Source organism: Schistocerca americana, chromosome 4 (assembly GCF_021461395.2).
Source record: "Schistocerca americana isolate TAMUIC-IGC-003095 chromosome 4, iqSchAmer2.1, whole genome shotgun sequence".
NCBI classification, from domain to species: domain Eukaryota; kingdom Metazoa; phylum Arthropoda; class Insecta; order Orthoptera; family Acrididae; genus Schistocerca; species Schistocerca americana.
Genome location: NC_060122.1, coordinates 736,231,534 through 736,253,126, shown reverse-complemented (window position 1 = coordinate 736,253,126; position 21,593 = coordinate 736,231,534). Strand labels below are relative to the sequence as shown.

General features: G+C 42.4%; 1 protein-coding gene across 1 annotated transcript in view; it reads right to left on the bottom strand.

Moving 5' to 3' along the window:
- Nucleotides 1–6,076: 6,076 nt before the first annotated feature.
- LOC124613869 (ovarian-specific serine/threonine-protein kinase Lok-like) overlaps nt 6,077–21,593 on the bottom strand; it is a 205,742-nt gene continuing 190,225 nt past the window's right edge. Inside the window, exons 8-9 of the mRNA XM_047142598.1 lie at nt 19,823–20,170; nt 6,077–6,442 (exon numbers count right to left, since the gene is read on the bottom strand). Coding sequence (XP_046998554.1) covers nt 6,275–6,442; nt 19,823–20,170 — 516 coding nt within the window. The 3' untranslated portion in view covers nt 6,077–6,274. The remainder of the gene's footprint in view (nt 6,443–19,822; nt 20,171–21,593) is intronic.

Below are 21,593 nucleotides of genomic sequence, written 5' to 3'. Positions count from 1 at the left end.
GGCTGCTAATACACCTCCGCGCGTGTACGTACCGCGCACGCTAGACTCTTGTGAGTACATGTTTCTCAGTGACGACTCAGTCAAAGCCCTGCTTCAGTTGCCCTACACAGGTCCTTACAAGGTCGTCAAACACTCTGAGAATAACATGGATCTCCTCATAAAAGACTCTGTAACCACGGTCTCACTCAACCGAGTGAAACCAGCTTTCATTGAGCCTCAGGTGAACCTCCCTGATTCTGCCCCTATTTCTCCACTCCTGCTTTGAGCGGCCATCCATCTTCCCACACCATGCATTTGGGTATTGATTTTCCACAGCGTGTTTCTCTGCCGAGCACTGCTCCTTCTCCGCGTTCATCTAATTCGAGTGGCCAATCTGTTCGGGGCTTCACTCCTCACAGCCCTCGCAGTCGAACTGCCAACCACTCGGATTCTACCATTGTGTTACCATCTTCGTGTGACAGCTCTTTGTCACGCCTTTCAACCCACGCTGGCTCCTCGTTGCCTTCGGTCATGCTCCCTCGTCTGTCAGCTGATCGCCCGAGGTTGTCTCCTGCACAGTCTAGTGCACCTGCCACCCCCCTCTTAGCAGATGCTTCCCCCTGCCATGGCTTTCCCACACCTCCCTGCCTCCCTACCATTGCTCGTACAGGTGCCATCCAAGAATTCACAACACATGTGCACCCTGATGACATACATAAATTATCTGTTGTCGTAGATGGCGATACAGTGTGTGTGGTACTCGCGTGTGACAATATTGAGGGAGGAAGTGCAGAATCTCGTGTGGTGCGCCGCTTTAAATTGACCAGAAGTGCTGCATGTGGCAATTTGCGTGTCTTTGTTAGGCCTTCTGGCAAGGTGATTCTCCGCCTGCCGGCTGACGAAGTGCTACACCTTCACTCCAGGACGGGACGTCGTCTTCAGCTGCCTGCGTCGCTTGCTGACTTCACCGTCGACGTACCGGGCTTCACCCCCCGGTCTCCTACCAGTCGACCGCTTCCGCCTGATGCAAAAGAACTGTGCGTTACCTTCCTAACTTCTCACCCCCCCCCCCCCCCCCCCCATTCACAGGGACATACTCCATACTGCGCAGGGGGGGGGGGGGGGGGTCTATGTGGCATGTGGCGTAGAGCGCCATAAAAATCGATATTTGTTTTGTGCGTAAGTGTGCTATCTTTGAGGAGAGGGCTTTGGAGAGATGTTGGACGCTAACGGCAGTTAGCCTCCGGACTTGTATCTGTGTAGACGCTAAGTGTGAATAAATCTGTATATGAGAGAATTCTAGTTGTTTACCTACAACTATACCATATTCCCTCAAGCCAAATTCTAAATTGCCAGAATGAAATTGCTCAGAATCTTCATCATTGGGCCTTGTACGAGTACTTATCCAATTAACTGTACTCCATACATTATCACACATCCCATCAACATTCTAATATCTCAGTGGATCCAGATTTGCAATTTGATAACCAGGGAATTGTCTGTTTTTAGACTGACTCCCAAATTGAACTTTTTTTGAGTATTCCCTGATGAATTCTAGGACTATTGCAGCAATTTCATGGCGGGATTGCAGTGTGTCTTCCAGCATGTCTGAACAGTGGCCCATCTAACTGCAGGGCTGAGTCCCACAGGACTTCACTATCTTTTTTCATATGAAGCTACTAGAGCCCTACAAGTGCATGGCTTATCCATGTGGCCCTCATGCACCTATGATATGTGAGAGAGGGAGCACGAATACAGTTCGTGAAGATTGGTGGAAGTTACGGAAGGCTATCAATGCTAGTGACAGCCATTTGAGTGCCTGTACATGGGCCACGAGGCTTGCACAGTGCATGAGCACTTGTTTGCAGCTACATGGGTTTCATGTACCTGAATTCCAGTGGTCATAGGCTGCAAATTCACAGTGTGCACTTGGGTGATGCACATCACTTGCCACCAGAGTTCGGCAAAATTTTTGCAAATGACAAATAACAATACAGATATAAATTATTATGTGTTATTAATGACTTACAAATAATATTTGAATGAAGCAATGGAAAACCCAGAATGGAATGTAACACTATTTGAAAAGGAAAGTTGCTACTCACCATGTAGCAGAGATGCTGAGTTGCAAATAGGTACAACAAAACACACACACACACACACACACACACACACACACACACACAAAACTGCCTCGTCTGAGTTGCATTTGTGTGTGTGTGTGTGTGTGTGTGTGTGTGTGTGTGCAGAGGATAAAAACATCTGTTTGTCACATGTGAATAATAGATGTCAAAAATAATGGATAAATATTAAATCCAGCGCCATTTATTGTTTCAGTTCTCTGTAGTTTATTAAACTAATATACTCTTTCTTTCTTTGAAATTACTTTTCAGCACAATTCGCTTTTTCGAACGCCGTATCAAAAACTTTATTCGATTTTCACAGATTTGTCATTGTGACAAGAAAATACATTCTACACATGGAGAGAGGATATTGGTGCGTTATACCTCCTGAATTATTTGTCTTTATTTCGATAGTGATATAAGATATCCAAATCACAATCCTCTTCAGCAAAAATTGAGAATGAATCAATTCCACTGTAGTTTTTGGCAAATAATTCAGTGTGATTCCTTATCTTCACTTCTCAAATCACAATCCAAACAAAAATCTTCATTTTATGTTATAACATATTTCAAACTTGTCACCCGAATTCTTTGAAATTTCTTTGACTGTGATATGACTGTAGTTGGAAGCTATGCTTGGTCATGGACAGCAGTACAGGTGAGCTATGATAGAAAAGTTGCCAGTTTTTTGCAGTATTATGAACTCTTTATGTACTCAAACTCGGTGTCTCTTCTGAAATTTTTGAGTCTTAAAGCTCTGTTTAACTGCAAAGATGTATCTTGGATCAAAAAACTATTCCATCTTGTAATGACAAGCTGGCTCAAAATTAATCTTAAAAGAATTTGGATTACTTTGGACATCCAGCAACATTCCACAGACGGCTTTGGAGTTCTTTACATTTGAGGTCTATTTGTGTTAATCATTATAACCAGAGTTCTAACATTGTTCACTCATTTTGTGTCACTACAAATAAGAGAGACTGCATATTTATATCAACAAGATACCCATATCCAAAAGTGTTAGCAAATCTTGGTGCAATGGAGAAAGGTGCTACAGATTAACAGTTTCTGTTAGCTACATTCTCATCTTTGGCTGCTTACGTAGAGAATTTCCACAAGTTAGCAGGGCAAGGGGAAGTACTGGCAAGTGAAGAGTCAGTTGAATTGGGCTGCATCGATAGTGTAACTGCTAAGGTTATCCTGAATACCTGTACTACATTGCTGAACTAGGCTTGGTGGTGTGCCCTTAACTTTCTCCCAGGTCTGAATTGACTTATGCAGCCAGTGAGAAGGGGGCCAACGTTCATTCCAAAAAACAACAATGGAACTTAACTTGGCATTTTTTTCATTGATTGAGATGAACAAAGCGATAAGTAACATAAAAAAAAAATCATAGGACTGACAGTTTTAGTTTTGTAGTTAGGAACTTAACCCACTTTTTCTTTCTTTGTCCTCCTGTCATTCTATTTATCTGTTTCTTCATGATTTTTCATCACCATTTCTCTGCAGATTAACCCACTGAGACACCATGGCACATTTATGTCAGTCCATTGACAAGTCATTTATAAAACAGAAACTGCACTGAGCCAAGGGAGTAACAACTAGGCATAGAATTCAATACAAAAAGTAAACAAAGAAAATACAACTGCTTTCCATGTCCTTCATTATTGAAGTTACAAATAATTTATTCAAGAATAAATTTGTTTGAATGATCTTCGTATTTGAATAATTATCCAGATAAAAATTTATTCAAATAATCCCTATCTCTGCCTACCATTACACCTTATGCTTCCTTTCTCTTTCTGCTCACAGCAGTTCATATTATCAACTGCAATGAGACCCATTAGTTCATTTACTTGATTTACTAATGCAATCGTGTGGCCACACAGCTGTTACCCAGCACTTGGTGAGTGAGCACCACATGATACTGAGTGAGGGAACTTCCAGCCATGTGCTCTGCAGGCTTGTGCATGGTGAGTGATGTAGATAAACTCTACTCATGCAGATTTACCATATGGATGCAGTGGTCTAGAGGCAACCCTTTCCTGATTTGCCAAGGCATTCTGCTGCTGACACAGGATGATGGTCGTTGTCAGGGGTGTTACAGCTCGTCAGTCAGTCTCACTGGAGGACCTGTCACAAGAAACAGGTCACTCACAGCTACACTGCTACATGTAGTGTCAGACACACCAGCCAGCAACTCCACAGTTGTCTCCCTTGGCTAGACTTGATTCAACTGTAGAACTCCCTCCACGGGGATTTTGCCAGACCTTTAATGGGAGCCAGGTGGCTCATCCTTGCAGATTCTTTTTCCCATGTTCTACACATCTTCAAGTTGCAGCATATAATGACAACTACTATTACCAGGGCCAAGGAGAAAGTTTATCTATCAAAGGTACCTGCCTTTTTCTTTCTTTTTTCCTCCTGTCATTCTATTTACTTGGTAGTTGAGGCTTAGTTTACGGTGGCTGCCTTTTGGGGATTTTGCACCTGTAATGGCACTAGGCACATTATGGCTCCTCCATTTTCATCTCTTCTCCAACAGCTTAATGGAACATTTTGTCCACACCTTTAAGACCCAAATGTCAGATGCTATGACAGCCATGTCTGAATCAGCTGTTTCGGTGCTGTCCAGGTTTCCTGCACAGCAACAAACATAAAGGCCCCAGTCTAGTGGAGTTGCTGCATAGGCATCCCCACTAAATGTGCTTCACCTTTTTTTTTCCTCCACTGTATGCTTTAGTTAAAGAAGAAGCAACCACTCCTATCTATGTATGCATCTTTGGGTGGATCTGGGCGATTGATTTCAAAGTTGCAGCAGCTGCACACAGTTTTCCAAAAGAATAATTTCAACCACCTCCACATCTAGCATGCTGTAAAACCAAATTGTTATAGTCCTTAACATTCAGAGGAAGAGGAGAAACCTTTTGCTACAGTGTTTAATTCTAAATGCCATTTGTACATTGGCGAAAATTATGAGAATACTCAGGAAATATAGTGTCAACTGTATATTTTGGTGTCAACTGTATATTTTGATAGCCACCAAGATGAATGACTTGTTGAGTCTGTTAAGGATGACCTAGGACTCCAAAAACCAGAGGTCTGCTGCATACTGTGTCAATGTAGGATAATGTAGAGCCCAGATAATCAAGACGATGGGGAAAAGAGCACATGTGTCACACAGATAAAGAATAACCAACAGTCAGCTTTCACAGAGCACTGTATGAGTTATGACGACACCCAAGTTATTAATACAGGCCAACAGATTCTAGGATTACATTTTAAAAGAATTTATAGAGATCTGATTGCATGATGAAATAATTAATAAAGACAGTATTTTCCAACTAAGTTGTGATCGACAGCTGGTGGGAAGGAAGGGGATACATAAGAATGTGCTTAGTGGAAGATAGTCAGTTGTCAGGACTACTTGAAGATGTCTAGTCAGTTTGCCAAAATATCACACCACTTGTATGATGTCGCATAGCTGAATACCCAAGAACATTTAAAAATAATCATGTGCTGGAAAAGCCTAAAATTATGCAGCACAGTTATTGTAACATATCCAAAATAACTTTATTCTCCAAAATGAAGAATATACAAAACCTTGTCACGGTAGTCAGGATTTTATAATGAAACTTACACATTGCTAACAGACTTTTTTTAGTTTCTAAAAACAAAAGTGCTGTTTTTTTAATACGGTTATGGTCTTAAAAGAGCAATTCAAACAGGAAAAATATAAATTTACAAAGTGACACAACTGCGGTATGATGTGGGATTGGGAAATCCTCTGATCCAAATGTCTTAGCTTTTCTGTTTCAGACTGCAATTATTTTATTTGAAGAAAATAAAACAATTCCCAATTGCAGTATAATTATTTATTAAAATTTAATCGTAACTTAACCTAAAAAATATTGTAAACTTTTCATTTGAAAATAATAATGGTGATATGTAATTCACAACCTTCACAAAAGACATTGCATTCTGCACAAGGATAGTCAATTCCCTATCCTCCATTTATTTACAATGAGCAACAACTGAATGAAATAGGAACTAAACTCATATATATTGTGAAACATTTGTTGAAGTCTTTGGTCTTTGGAGATGTATTGGTGGTCTCAAACACTTTCACAGTACAACCTTTTACAACGTGACCTGCAAAAGTACTATATTTTTTAAAGTTTTCTTACAGGTTTTAAATTCTTCTTTACATTAATCAGCATAGTATTCTCAGTTTTCTTTGGAGGTCTGTATTCTGGTGACTGTCTATATTGCATAGCTACTGGTACTTTGGCCCCATCTGCTTCCCTTCTCTTTTCTGGTTCAACTTTCCTTGGACTTTCCTGTAACAACGGAGGTATTTGCAGCAGGAAGTCAACAAGACAAACATGAAATTGGAACAGTGATACATAAAACAAAATGCACTGAAATAATCTAGTGTTATTCTGATTCTTTGTTCTCCAATAATAAAATAATTCTGACAGTTACCTAGAAAGAAGATTACTAATCTCTGGAAACTGGTGAAATACAGGGAATCTAGCAAAATATTCACTCAGAATTTATGAAAAGGATAGAGTGCTATTCACCATAAAGACAACGTATTAAATTGCAGACAGGCACCACACACACACACACGCGCACACACACACGCGCACACACACACACGCGCGCACACACACACACACACACACACACACACACACACACACACACACACGACTGCTATCTCCACAAGCCACAGTATGGTACCTGAGATGTAGGGTAGCTTGTGCCATTACTGGTTATTTCCTTTTCTGTTCCACTCACAAAACACAGTGAGGGAAAAACAACCATTTATATGCTACTGTACAAGCCCTAATTTGACTTATCTTTGAGGTCCATATGTGAAATGTGTGTTTGCAGCAGTAGAATTGTTCTGCAATAAGCAGCAAATGCCATTTCTCTAAGTTTTCTCAATATTGTTTCTCGAAAAGAATGTTGTCTTCCCTCCAGGGGATATCACCTGAGTTCACAAAGCATCACCATTATTTTGTGTGTTAATTGAACCTACCAGTAACAAATATAGCAGCTCACCTGTGTATTGCTTCAATGTCTTTTTTAATCTGACGTGAATGGAATCCGAAACACACGAACAGTACCGAAGAATGGGTCACAATATTGTTTTATATGTGGTCCCCTTTATAGATGAACTGAAATTTCCTAAAATTCTACCAATAAACCAAAGTTGAATATCCTCCTTCCCTACTACTGGCCTTATGTGATCGTTCCATTTCATATTGCTTTGCAACTTTACACCTAGATATTGAATCAACATGACTGGGCAAAACAGCTGACTACTCATGCTATATTTGATCATTATGGGATTATTTCCTACTCATCTGCATTAACTTACATGTTTCTACATTTAAAGCAAGCTGCCATTCATCAAATCAACTAGAAATTTTGTGTTTCTGTACAGTCGCTCAATAATGGCACCATCCCGTACACCACAATGCCATCAGCTAATATCTGCAGATTTCTGCTCACCCTGTCTGTCAGATTATTTATGTATGTAGAGAATAAAAGCTGTCCTGTCATACTTCCCTAGGGCACCATTGATGGGACACTTGCCTATAATGAATACTTTCCGTTGATGACAACAAACTGGGTTCTATTTCTTCAGAAATCGTAGAGCCACTGACATATCTGTTAACCTATTCCATTTGCTTGTTCCTTTCTTAACAGCCTGCAGTGGGGCACCATGTCAAATGCTTTCTGGAAATCTAGGCATATGGAAGCTGCCTTTTGCCCTTCATCCAAGCAAAATAAAGGGTCACTGGTGTAGAGTCCTCTCTGTAAAACAAAATTGGGGTTCCATCTAGACCTGGTGACTTCTTAATTTTTAATTCATTCAGTTGCTTGTCTGTGCCAGGAGTGCCTATTACTATGCCCTCTGTACAGAAATCTGTGCAACAGTTAAATGACAGTATGTTCGTACAGTGCTCCAGCAAGAATGATTTCCTAAATGTGAAACTTAAAGCTTCTGCTTTCCTTTTACTCTCTTCTATTGCCACATTAGACTGGTCAACAAGTGACTGGATAGAAGCCTTCACTCCGCTTTTATGAAGATCAAGAATTTTTTCGGCAAGATCTTTCGCTAAGCCGTGACAGTGGAATATTTATGCTTCATGCTTCAATTTTTCTACAAATGCACAAATTTCTATTAACTTTTGCCTATCATCATTTGCATGTTCTTTTTTGAAGTAAGAATGCAATAATCTCTGCTTCCTCCGCATTTTTCGGATTTTGTTTTTAAACCACAGTGGGTCTTTCATATTTTTAATCCACTTACTTGGCACATTGTTCTCCAGAGTGTGATTTACAGTCTGTTAAACTTCGTCCATAATTCCTCTATGTCCATCATGTGGGAACTAAATGATATCCATTCATTGTTTAAGTGGGATGCTAACAACTGCTTATCTGCTCTTTCTAGCAAAAGTATTTTCCTAACCTTCGTGATGGCATTATTAACTTTGGTAACCATTGTCACTGCGGTCATATCGTGATCACTAATCCCTGTCTCTATACTGACACCATCAACAAGGCCAGTCCTCTTGGTAATCATGAAGGCCCAACGATACCGACCGGCCGCCGTGTCATCCTCAGCACATAGGTGTCACTGGATGCGGATATGGAGGGTCATGTGGTCAGCACACCGCTCTCCCAACCGTATGTCACTTTCCAAGACCGGAACCACTACTTCTCAACCAAGTAGCTCCTCAGTTGGCCTCACAAGGGCTGACTGTACCCCACTTGCCAACAACATGGTTACCCATCCAAGTGCTAGCCCAGCCCGACAGTGCTTAACTTTGGTGATCTGACGGGAACCGGTGTTACCACTGCGGCAAGGCCATTGGCCCATTCTATACTCAGTACTTTAAAATCACCTCCAACGAGTATTGCACAACTGGGGTAATTTCACACTAATGAATGTAGACTTTCTTCGAATGATTGTACAACTGTTACAGTTGAATTGGGGTTCTATAATGTTGTTTTGTTTTGTTTTGATCAAGTAAATATGCATAATTTTCAGCATGTGGAAGATAAACTAGTTCCAATCAGAGAGACGTTGAACTTTTCTCTCCAAGTGAATATGTTATAGTTGGCAAGTAGTTTGTGTCTTTCAGTGGGAATTGCTCCTTTAGGCAGTAAAAATCCATTAAACTTGCAAAATATGGATTAAAATATTTGCTCTTATTGATGCTAAGACTGACTATGCATTTAATTTGGAACCATATGTTGGACAGCAGTCTGAAAGAAAGTTTCATGTCAGTAATGCTGCTAGCAGTTGAAATTATTTCTGTAACAATTAGGAATGTAACAGGAGACAACTGGTTCAGCAGTGTGAAGTTAGCTCAGACAATGTCAGAAGAAAAGAAATTCAAGTACATGAAGATGATGAGAAAACAAGAAGAGAGCTTCCAAAATAAATGCTCCCAAATAAGGACAAAGACAGATACTCTTCAGTGTGTGGCAACTATCGACTCTACAAGTGATATATCTCTGCCATAGCAGGCTCTCTGACCCATGCGGACCTATTGTGCACCGCCATATTGCTTTCCATTCTGTTTTGTGCTGCCTACTGTATAAGACGTTGTAAATATTCTCGCATAATAAAGTTTATTAATGTATGCTGGTGTGTTATTTAATGATCGCCGCTGCTCCACGTATCAGGAATAACCACATTGGTGACCCCGATCTGTTTTAGTTCAATTCGCGAGTGCTATTAACAGTGATTTGTATTGTGCTACAAACAATGTTTCAACAACCATTCAGTTCCTGTGATCTGACTTCTCAGACGCAGTTTCAATGCCAAAATGAACTCCGCTGTCAACCAGAATTTAACCTACGTGGCCCTGAGATAACCTCAATGGTTCCCACTTGGCCGCCGCAGCACGTTGCCGCGCCTATGGCTGTCTCATGACCGTCGGACTGCATTCTACTTATTGACACCCCAGCTCTGCCAGCGCCTGCCGCTCCTGCTCATCTGCTGCACCCATACATCAAGCCTGCTCTACAGCCGCAGACTACGCAACTCTACATGGACTTCTTACAACCGCTCAGGTATGATGCAGCCGCACCCCCCGCGCCATGCGCCATCCCGGCTCCCGTTCGTCTTTCGCACTTTTTCCGATAGTTTCGTCCGTCTCTGCCATGTCGGTTTCAACCGCGCCCGCTACACTCCCGCACCCGTTGTTAACAGCTCCCGCATGCCTACCACCCGCTCCCGCAGCGGCACCGGCCGCCCCACCCACGCTGGTCCTCAACGTTTCATCGACTTCTGCGCCGGGTTCTTTTGCTTGGCAAACACCTGTTGCATGCTCACCAGTCCAAACTGCACCTGTTTCCATGGTACTGGAGGATCTTCCGCACCCAACCGTGCCCCCACCAGCAAGGGCCCCAGCAACTGTACCTGCCTACACTATGCAGCTGAACTCACACGTCAGGACTGAATTCTCTTCTTGCACTGCTGCTGCTTGTAAATTGTGTGGTTTTGTCCCTAATAACCAGATTAGTACAGCTACTGTGTGCCAGTCTCCTGGTGCCTACAATCCCAATTTGGCACCACTCTACACTGCTACACCGTCTGCACCTCCAAGTAGTGTGTTCGCTGCACCGACTTTTCCTCAGTACCTCACGCCTAGCAGATTCCCAAAACTGCCAGCCCTACAAACGGAGAACCCTAAGACATAGTTTGCATTAGTGGATAAAATTTTGGACATTCACGGTGTCCTAGACAACGGAGCCCGATTTGTGTGCCTTCTTAGTCACCTGCACGATCACATGGATCTTATTAGTGACCTGCTGCTTTCGCCTCCCGTGCAGAATAAGTACGAATTTGCTAAAGCTTGTATCGTTGAACACTTATCCCATCCTCCTGCTGAGTCAATCCAACGCATTATCCATGAGGAACACATCGATGACCGTACCCCATCACAGCTGTGGCGCCACTTAGGTGCCCTTGTGGACACAGACTTTCTACCAGACATCGCACTTTGGACAATTTGGCTACTTAAACTTCCTTCTGAGCTACAACGGCAGCTATTGTCCCATGTCTCTGAGCCCCTCGAAGCATGCCTGTGCATCGCTAACCGTGCCTATAGCATCATTCAACACCGGTACCTCCAGCATTCGAGTCCGACATCCGCCGCCCCCATGCATTATGCAGTAACAGAAGCCAAGCCTACCCGCAGCTGTGGCAAGACATGTGCCTCGTTGTCAGTGCAAGCAGCGGCCCCGCCACCCCGTGGTTGCCCGACTGCACTACCTACTTTTACGTTGCCGCCCCAGAGGTCACCGGAGACGGCCGAGCGAGCACCTGACTACACTCCGGCCGCCTCACTACCCAGCCATGCTCCTGCACTGCAAGCTGCCTCTCCTTATTGCTGGTTCCACACTACCCAGCCATGCTCCTGCACTGCAAGCTGCCTCTCCTTATTGCTGGTTCCACACTAACTTTGGTGATGCTGCTCGCAACTGCAAACCCCCGTGTGCTTTCCCAAAAGCTTATGGCGGGCACATCTAGGTGCCACGTCCCGCCGCGCTGCCTCACGGCGCCTACCGGCATCTCGTCCGATGCCAACTGCACTGTCATCTGCTTTGCACCTCTTTGTCGAGGACATCAACACCGAACTTCATTTTCTAGTGGACACTGGAGCCGACATTAGTGTTATCCCGCCCTCCCTCGCCCCTAACATAGATCCCTTATCTGCACCACCACTGATAGCTGCTAACAATTCCCCGATTCTGGTGTTAGGTTCCTCACATATCCTGCTTAAATTTGCCCCAGATCAGGTTTTCCCCTGGACATTTTACATTGCGCAAGTTGATGCACCTGTACTGGGCCTCGATTTTCTTCATCACTATGCCCTCTCCCCTAATCTGCAAGCTGGCTGTCTGACTCACGTCTCCGGTTCGAGTGTTTCTGGTACGTCACAACATTCCCCCCCTCAGCTCGATGTTTCTACTGATTGTTCACACTGCCCTTTCAGAGTGTATGTCTCTTGCTGCAAACCTTTCTTCTGCTCTCTCAGCTTTCTTGCGCGAGCATTCAGACGTTGATGCGTTGCGCACTCAGAATGGCGACCTGCGTGTTCGCATTGACGAAGTCCATGCACAAATGTTGCAGACACAACAGCAGCTTCTGCTACTCCGCACACCCACTCTTGCAATCGTGGACACGCCTCCTCAGCCTGGTCATTGTTCTGCAGCTGTGATCCTATTAACGGTTCGGCCAGCCTCTGCCCCTACCCCCTCTGCCCCTACCCCCTCTGCCCCTACCCCCTCTGCCCCTACCCCTCCTGCCCCTACCTCTCCTGCCCCTACCCCCCCTGCCCCCCCTGCCACTACCCCCCCTGCCACTACCCCCCCTTCTCCTACCCCTCCTGCCCCTAACCCTCCTGCCACTACCCCACCTGCCCCTACCCCTCCTGCCAAAACCCCCTCTGCTTCTCCCACGTTTTTGCGTGCACTTGCCAATGGCATGTGCCACAGAATAAACACAACTGAAGGACCCCCTGTGCGGCATAAAGCGCGCCGCCTAAACGTGCAGAAACTTTGCCGTGCTAAAGACATTGTTAAAGATCTTTTGGATTCCAACTTTCTCTGTCAATCTGATAGTAACTGGTCGTCACCAATCCATCTCATGCCAAAGAAGGATGGTACTGTCCACCTCTGTGGTGACTACCGTGCTCTTAACGCACGCACTACCATTGATAACTAACCTATCCCCCACATTCAAGATTTCACACAGATGTTGCATGGTTCCCAGATCTTCTCCGTTCTCGATTGTAGCAAAGCATATCATCAGATTCCCATGTTCCCCGACGACATCCCCAAGACAGCCATAATCACTCCATTTGGCCTCTTTGAGTACTGTTCCATGCCGTATGGTCTCAAAAACACCGCACAGACATGGCAACGCTTCATCGATGCACTGTTGTTTGACCTCCCTTTCGCCTATGCCTACTTAGACAATATACTGATTTTCTCTCCCTCACCTGAGGAACACACTCCATCTTTCCAGAGTGCTTGCACTGCTCGCTGCTAATGGAGTGGAGATCAACCACAAGAAGTCTCAGCTTAGCAGTCCTGAGGTCACCTTCTTAAGTCACACAGTCACGGCCGAGGGCATCTGCCCTACCTCCTCTCGCGTTGAACTCATACTTAGCCTCCCTTCCCCAGAGGATGAACTTCGCTGTTTTCTAGGCATGATGAACTTCTACAGGCGCCACCTGCTCCATGCTGTGTCTATCCAGATCCCTCTGACCGATGCTCTGGCGGGTAAGGATACTGAAGGCAAACGCAAACTCATTTGGACACTGGAGGTGGCCGATTCATTCAAAAATCTCAAAACTGCCCTCTCTAAAGCTGTCACACTCGCTCACCCTGCTCCTGATGCACCCATTTCTATTACAGCTGATGCGAGCGACACTGCAATTGGTGCGGTCCTTCAGCAACATGTATTGGATACCCCTCAACCGCTCCATTTCTTCTCCATGAAATTAACCAAATCCCAGTCCAAATGGTCCGCCTTCGACTGTGAACTCCTCGCCCTGTATGATGCGGTCAAATATTTCAGAGCCGATGTTGAGGGTCACCTGTTTACGATTTATACAGATCACAGACCCTTGGCAGATGCAATCTGTAACCCCTCACGTGATCTCCCCCCATGACGCTTCCGCCATATGGATTTTATATCCCAATATTCCACTGATGCACAATATATCCGAGGTGCTGACAGTGTAGTCGCTGACTACCTGTCTCGTGTCAACATCATCACTACCCCACTTAACCTTACTGACCTGGCCCGCCGGCAAACCGAAGACCCCGATATTCATGCCTTGCAACAAGACACAATCTCTTCCCTCCAACTGGAACAACATGCATTCCCCGGCACCACAGAACCGGTCTGGTGCGATGTTTCCACTGGTAGCCCCCACCCTCTCATACCCGCAGCTCTTTGACACTCTGTTTTCGATGCACTCCACAACCTAGCTCACCCAGGCATCAAAGCCTCCACCAGATTGGTCACAGAAAGGTACGTCTGGCCCAGTGTTATACATGATTGTAGGATGTGGGCTCGCGCCTGCGTACCGTGTCAGAGAACTGGCTGGCTATGTGGCGACTATCGACTCTATGAGTGATATATCTCTGCCATAGCAGACTCTCTGCCCATGCGGACCTATTGTGCACCGCCATATTGCTTTCCATTTTGTTTTGTGCTGCCGACTATATAAGACGTTGTAAATATTCTCGCATAATAAAATTGTATTAATGTATGTTGGTGTGTTATTTAATGATCGCCACCACTCCGCGTATCAGGAATAACCACAAGTGTTTGCTTTCATTAGCAAATGCTCTCTTGTGTCATATTGGCGAAAGAAAAATAAAACTGTACTCACTACATAAACCATGTATCATGGTAGTGCAATTGATGATCATGATGATGATGATAATACTAATAATTATTACTGTTATTATTTTGTATGGCCCAGTGGCCTGCTGCAAGTTTTTGAATTGGATGTGATTTCAGCTACTTGCAAGGTCCTATCCCACACCATTATCCAACAGGAGAAAGGCAAAAGTACTGATGATGAGCAGAAAACCAAAATTATCACATTTCATAATCACATAAAATTGGAGTCAGTCTAATAGATCAGTAGTGTCAAAAAAGGATGGGGCTAGGACCACAAGAAGATGGCCCATGGTGATATCTTTTGACCTTCTGAATATATGTGCAGTGAATGCACTTTGTAATCTGAAAGTCAATAGCAGTTTGATCAGTTGTTGCACAGGAGCTTTTTGGAGCATATTGCCAGGGAAATGATTAAACCTCAGAAACAACACCAATGCTCTATTCCAAGTTCTATTGGAAATGAGAAAGGATCAACCATTACGTGGTGTTGAGAAAGAGAGTCTGGTTGAGCCTGAGAATCCATTGAGCTCCAGAGGACGTTGTCATGCTTGTTGAAGAAGCATGTCATTCTTGATGTTGAGAAGTCTTCAGACATAAAAGTAACTTTGGACATACCCCAAAGGGATGTTAAAGTCCATAACTTTTTACATTATATACAAATGACGTAGTAGACAACATCGGAAGTTACAGGAGACTTTTTGCGGATGATGCTGTTTTACAGAGAGACATTGCAACACAAGAAAAGTATAGCGAAATGCAGGAAGACCTGCAAAGGATTGACACTTCAGGGAGGGAGTGGCAACTGACCCCCAACATAAACAATTGTAACATATCACATATTCAAGATAGAAAGACCCATTATTGTATGATTACACAATTTCAGAATAAGCCCTGACAGCTGTTACTTCCATAGAAATCTTAGCGTATGCATATGGAGTGATGTAAAGTGGAACAACCTCTTAAAACTAATAGAAGGAAAGACAGATGCCATAGAGATTCATTGGCAGAATCCTCAGGAAATGTAGTCCACCAACAAAGGAGGCAGCTTAGAAAATCCTTGTGAAATCAGTACTTGAATACTGCTCATCAGTATGGGATCCATATTACATAGGATTGATAGGGGAAGTAGAGAAGATACTACACGAGTATATTGGTTACAGTTTCATTTAGTAAGCACTAGAGCATCATAGAGATGGATCAACCAACTCCAGTGGCAGATGCTGCAAGAGAGGCATTCTGTATCAAAGTGTGGTTTACTGTTAAAGTTCTGAGAACATACATTCCTAGAAGAGTCAACAAATACTTACTTCCTTCTATGCATGTCTTGCAAAGGGACCATGAAGATAAAATTAGAGTTATTTAAGCCCACTTGGTGGCTTGCTGGCAATTGTTCTCCCCACAAACCATTTGCGGCTAGAACAGCAAAGGGGGGAAGTGACAGTGGTACACAAAATATGCTCCACCACACACACCAAAAAGTGGCTAACAGAATATAGGTGTAAATGTAGAAGAGTGTGAGAGAAAGCTACAAGGGAGTGGTACTTGAAATGTGAGAGATAGATAGATGGAGAACATCACAAAAAGATTGCTTGGAGTAAGTGTAGGTGTCATGAAAAAAGTCCATTATATTCAGAACCTAACCTACAATAAGAAATCACTTTCCACCAGAGCCAAACTATACCACTATTAAACAGTTGAAACAGTTGTTCTTCCAGAAGTGCTATATGCATTTGAGACAGCATTAACAATGAATATCATTGAAAAACTGGAATATTGAGGAAAATATTTGGCCCAAGATTGCCGACAGAATGTGGACATGCTAAAGTTCAGAATAATTGTATTCCTTGATGGTACAACTTAGTTCCATTGGATGGAAAAGATGTTTGAAATCCTCTGATATAACACAAACAGCATAGTGAATGCATTATTGTGGCCAAGATAGACACGAAGCCCACGCCTACTACAGTAGTACAAATTTATGTGCCAACTAGCTCTGCAGATGATGACGAAATTGAAGAAATGTATGATGAAATAAAAGATTTATTCAGATAGTGAAGGGAGACGAAAATTTAATAGTCATGGGTGACTGGAATTCGGCAGTAGGAAAAGGGGGAGAAGGAAACATAGTAGGTGAATATGGATTGGGGCTAAGAAATGAAAGAGGAAGCCTCCTGGTAGATTTTGCATAGAGCACAACTTAATCATAGCTAACACTTGGTTCAAGAATCATAAAAGAAGAATCATGGAAGAAGCCTGGAGATACTGACAGGTTTCAGATAGATTATATAATGGTAAGACAGAGATTTAGGAACCAGGTTTTAAATTGTAAGACATTTCCAGGGGCAGATGTGGACTCTGACCACAATCCATTGGTTATGAACTGTAGATTCAAACTGAAGAAACTGCAAAAAGGTGGGAATTTAAGGAGATGGGACCTGAATAAACTGAAAGAACCAGAGGTTGTACAGAGTTTCAGGGAGAGCATAAGGGAACAATTTACAGGAATGGGGGAAAGAAATACAGTAGACGAAGAATGGGTAGCTTCGAGGGATGAAGTAGTGAAGGCAGCAGAGGATCAAGTAGGTAAAAAGATGAGGGCTAGTAGAAATCCTTGGGTAACAAAAGAAATATTGAATTTAATTGATGAAAGGAGAAAATATAAAAATGGAGTAAATGAAGCAGACATAAAGGAATACAAACATCTCAAAAATGAGATCAACAGGAAGTGCAAAATGGCTAAGCGGGATGACCTAGAGGACAAATGTAAGGATGTAGAGGCTTATCTCACTAGGGGTAAGATAGATACTGCCTACAGGAAAATTAAAGAGACCTTTGGAGAAAAGAGAACCACTTGTATAAATATCAAGAGCTCAGATGGAAACCCAGTTCTAAGCAAAGAAGGGAAAGCAGAAAGGTGGAAGGAGTATATAGAGGGTCTATACAAGGGCGATGTACTTGAGGACAATATTATGGAAATGGAAGAGGATGTAGATGAAGATGAAATGGGAGATATGATACTGCATGAAGAGTCTGACAGAGCACTGAAAGACCTGAGTCGAAACAAGGCCCCAGGAGTAGACAACATTCCATTAGAACTGCTGACAGCCTTGGGAGAGCCAGCCCTGACAAAACTCTACCATCTGGTGAGCAAGATGTATGAGACAGGCAAAATACCCTCAGACTTCAAGAAGAATATAATAATTCCAATCCCAAAGAAAGCAGGTGTTGACAGATGTGAAAATTACCGAACTATCAGTTTAATAAGTCGCTGCTGCAAAATACTAACGCGAATTCTTTACAGATGAATGGAAAAACTGGTAGAAGCCACCCTTGGGGAAGATCAGTTTGGATTCTTTAGAAATGTTGGAAGAAGTGAGGCAATACTGACCTTACGACTTATCTTAGAAGCTAGATTAAGGATAGGCAAACCTACATTTCTAGCATTTGTAGACTTAGAGAAAGCTTTTGACAGTGTTGACTGGATACTCTCTTTCAAATTCTGAAGATAGCAGGGGTAAAATACAGGGAGCGAAAGGCTATTTACAATTTGTACAGAAACCAAATGGCAGTTATAAGAGTCAAGGGACATGAAAGGGAAGCAGTGGTTGGGAAGGGAGTGAGACAGGGTTGTAGCCTCTCCCCAATGTTATTCAATCTGTATATTGAGCAAGCAGTGAAGGAAACAAAAGAAAAATTCAGAAGAGTAGGTATTAGGATCCATGGAGAAGAAATAAAAACTTTGAGGTTTGCCGATGACATTGTAATTCTGTCAGAGACAGCAAAGGACTTGGAAGAGCAGTTAAACGGAATGTATAGTGTCTAGAAAGGAGGATATAAGATGGACATCAACAAAAGCAAAATGAGGATAATGGAATGTAGTCGAATTACGTTGGGTGATGCTGAGGGAATTAGATTAGGAAATGAGACACTTAAAGTAGTAAATCAGTTTTGCTGTTTGGGGAGCAAAATAACTGATGATGGTCGAAGTAGGGAGGATATAAAATGTAGACTGGCAATGGCAAGGAAAGTGTTTCTGAAGAAGAGGAATTTGTTAACATCAAGTATAGACTTAAGTGTCAGGAAGTCGTTTCTGAAAGTATTTGTATGGAGTGTAGCCATGTATGGAAGTGAAACATAGACGATAAATAGTTTGGACAAGAAGAGAATAGAAGCTTTCGAAATGTGGTGCTACAGAAGAATGCTGAAGATTAGATGGGTAGATCACATAACTAATGAGGAGGTATTGAACTGGATTGGGGTAAAGAGAAGTTTGTGGCACATTTTGAGTAGAAGAAGGGATCAGTTGGTAGGACATGTTCTGAGGCATCAAGGGATCACCCATTTAGTATTGGAGGGCAGCGTGGAGTGTAAAAATTGTACAGGGAGACCAAGAGATGAATACACTAAGCAGATTCATAGGGATGTAGGTTGCAGTAGGTACTGGGAGATGAAGAAGCTTGCACAGGATAGAGTAGCATGGAGAGCTGCATCAAACCAGTCTCAGGACTGAAGACCACACCAACAACGATAACACAAATGGACAAAGCATGCTTAACCAAGAAAACCTTCAAGCATGGAGAGCTGCATCAAACCAGTCTCAGGACTGAAGACCACACCAACAACGATAACACAAATGGACAAAGCATGCTTAACCAAGAAAACCTTCAACAACTTAAATGAGGAATTTATAAAAAGGAAGATACAATGACCAGTCAACACCAAGGATCCCACTATAATAGTTGTTACACCAAGGATCCCACTAAAATAGTTGTTTACATACTGGTAACTACAATGATGGCATCCAAAGAGAAAATGGACTTTCATACTTGTAAGTTCACATCCAAACAACCAACAGAAAGTGTCTGAAACTAAGAAAAAAATATGTGGACGCTTGAAGAGCAAGAGACCCATTGTTACAGGATGAAGAATTGGGAAAATAAAAACAAGTTGATAAAAGTTATCTAGTGTTCCTATGTGCTTTTTAAAATAAATAAATAAATTTAAATATACTTAAAGGTAACTGCTACACTTTTAAATCCACTGCAACACTGCATACAAATAAAAAAAATACATGGATGAAAATAGATAGTTTATTCATTAATCAACACTGTAACAGTAATGGTAAATATTCATAATGCTAGAATATATTATTTCAATTATAATAGCTTGTAATTACCATACACCCTCCCACTTTGCAATCAGCTGATAGCTTAATGGTCTCATATCATAAGAAGCAAAGAATTATAAAAGTTTTCATCATTGGTACCTTATGTTCAGGGTCCATTTCCAGGGCAAGATTGGCAGGTTTCTCTGGAACGTTTCTATTGTTGCCCCTGTTCATGAACTGCAATACACCTCGTGGCTTTGGAAGAGGCCTTTCATTTCTTGCCTCCTTTATTGGTGAAACATTTGGCTGGCTTTTATTTTCATCCTTCTGTTGTAATCTAGTTGGCAGTTTTAAATTCCAACTGAAACGTCTGTGCTCCTCTGGTACCTTTAGTTTCTGTTCTGATATTTTTAAACCAGATTCTCCTGATGGAGCAGACATCTTTCGTTCCCTTTTAGGTTTATTTTTGCCAAGTAGTCTGTCAGCAGTTTCCTGCATCTCTTTATCCTATAAATGAAAAGAAAGTCCTTAGAAATTTGTTACACAGGCCACAGTTACAGTACCCGGAGATCTGTCAAAATGCTGTGATTGTATCGCAGCTACATTTTATCTGACACCATTCTCTGCATAGTGGCATTTACTTCTTATTATATTATCCACAGAGAAGGTTTAAATACAATTACACAGCATGTCATTTTTTATTTGTGGCACTATATGAGTACTACAAAAATAAAAAAAAACTGCCAAAGGCAGCAAGCACCAAAAATAGCCTTAATCTAAAGATTCCGAGAACCTATATTCCGCCTGCAAAAAATTGCCTCTATCAACTATATATTTGTGTGTTACATAAATTATTAGAAGGGATCAGATTGTTGCAGCACACATTTGGTCTGGCATTGTCATGTTGAAGTGCTCCATGTGTGGATGGTTAGAAACTCGATTGCAGGATGCTGTTTATTATGCATTGACATAGTCTTGTTATATGTTACCATAATACACACCACAATTCAAACTCCTCTTGTGGCACAGGGTTGCAGCTTGTGTCAGCGAAGCGGGAAAGTCAACTGAGTAACATGCACGACGTGTAATACCTCAACTGAATTGAGAACAGAATAAAAAAATTGGTGGCATTACTTTTCAGCATGCCCTCATAAAAATGTATGCATGTTCCACATCTCCTCCTAAATCACTTGATCAATTTCAACCAAATGTGTAACACATGTAATTTACTGTCTGCAAAGAAAAACTGTGTGAGTAAGAAACACCTACCTTCCACATGGGTGGCGTGGGAGTAAAAATAGCCCAATTTAAACCAACTTTTATGTTTATTCATGTCACATCATGTGTATAAAAATACTGTATGTACATCTGTGCGTGGGAGGGAGGGGGGCAAAGACCATGACATATTGGCACATCAGCTTATGCTCTTCATTGTGTCAACAAGGTCATGAAAATGAGCACTGCAGTTAAGCCGGTAATTTTGTCGATGTGTTTTGGGACCTAAGACCAAAAGGCTGAATACAACAGATAAATTTAGCTACATCTCTGGAGTTGTATGGTTTAAAACAGCTGAGAATGAGTCATACATATGGCTAACAATAACATAAATTCCTGGATGAAATAATACATAAAATAAGGGAAAGACAACCTCTCACCTTTGGTAAACTGATGTGTGGAATATGGAAACATGCTAACATGAAATAGTATTTACACTAGCTTTCGAGCTGTTGCCCTTATTCTAGCAGGAATATGCACAATCACACACACAAGCACATGGACATGCAAATGCACTCTCCCACAGTCATGGTGAGATTGAGTTTTGATTATCAATTATAGAGAGCATTTCCCTAGGCAGATGGAGGTGGGGAGAGAGTAGAGAAGGATGAGACACTAATTTTTACATCATCAGCTACTATAAAATTAACCCCTC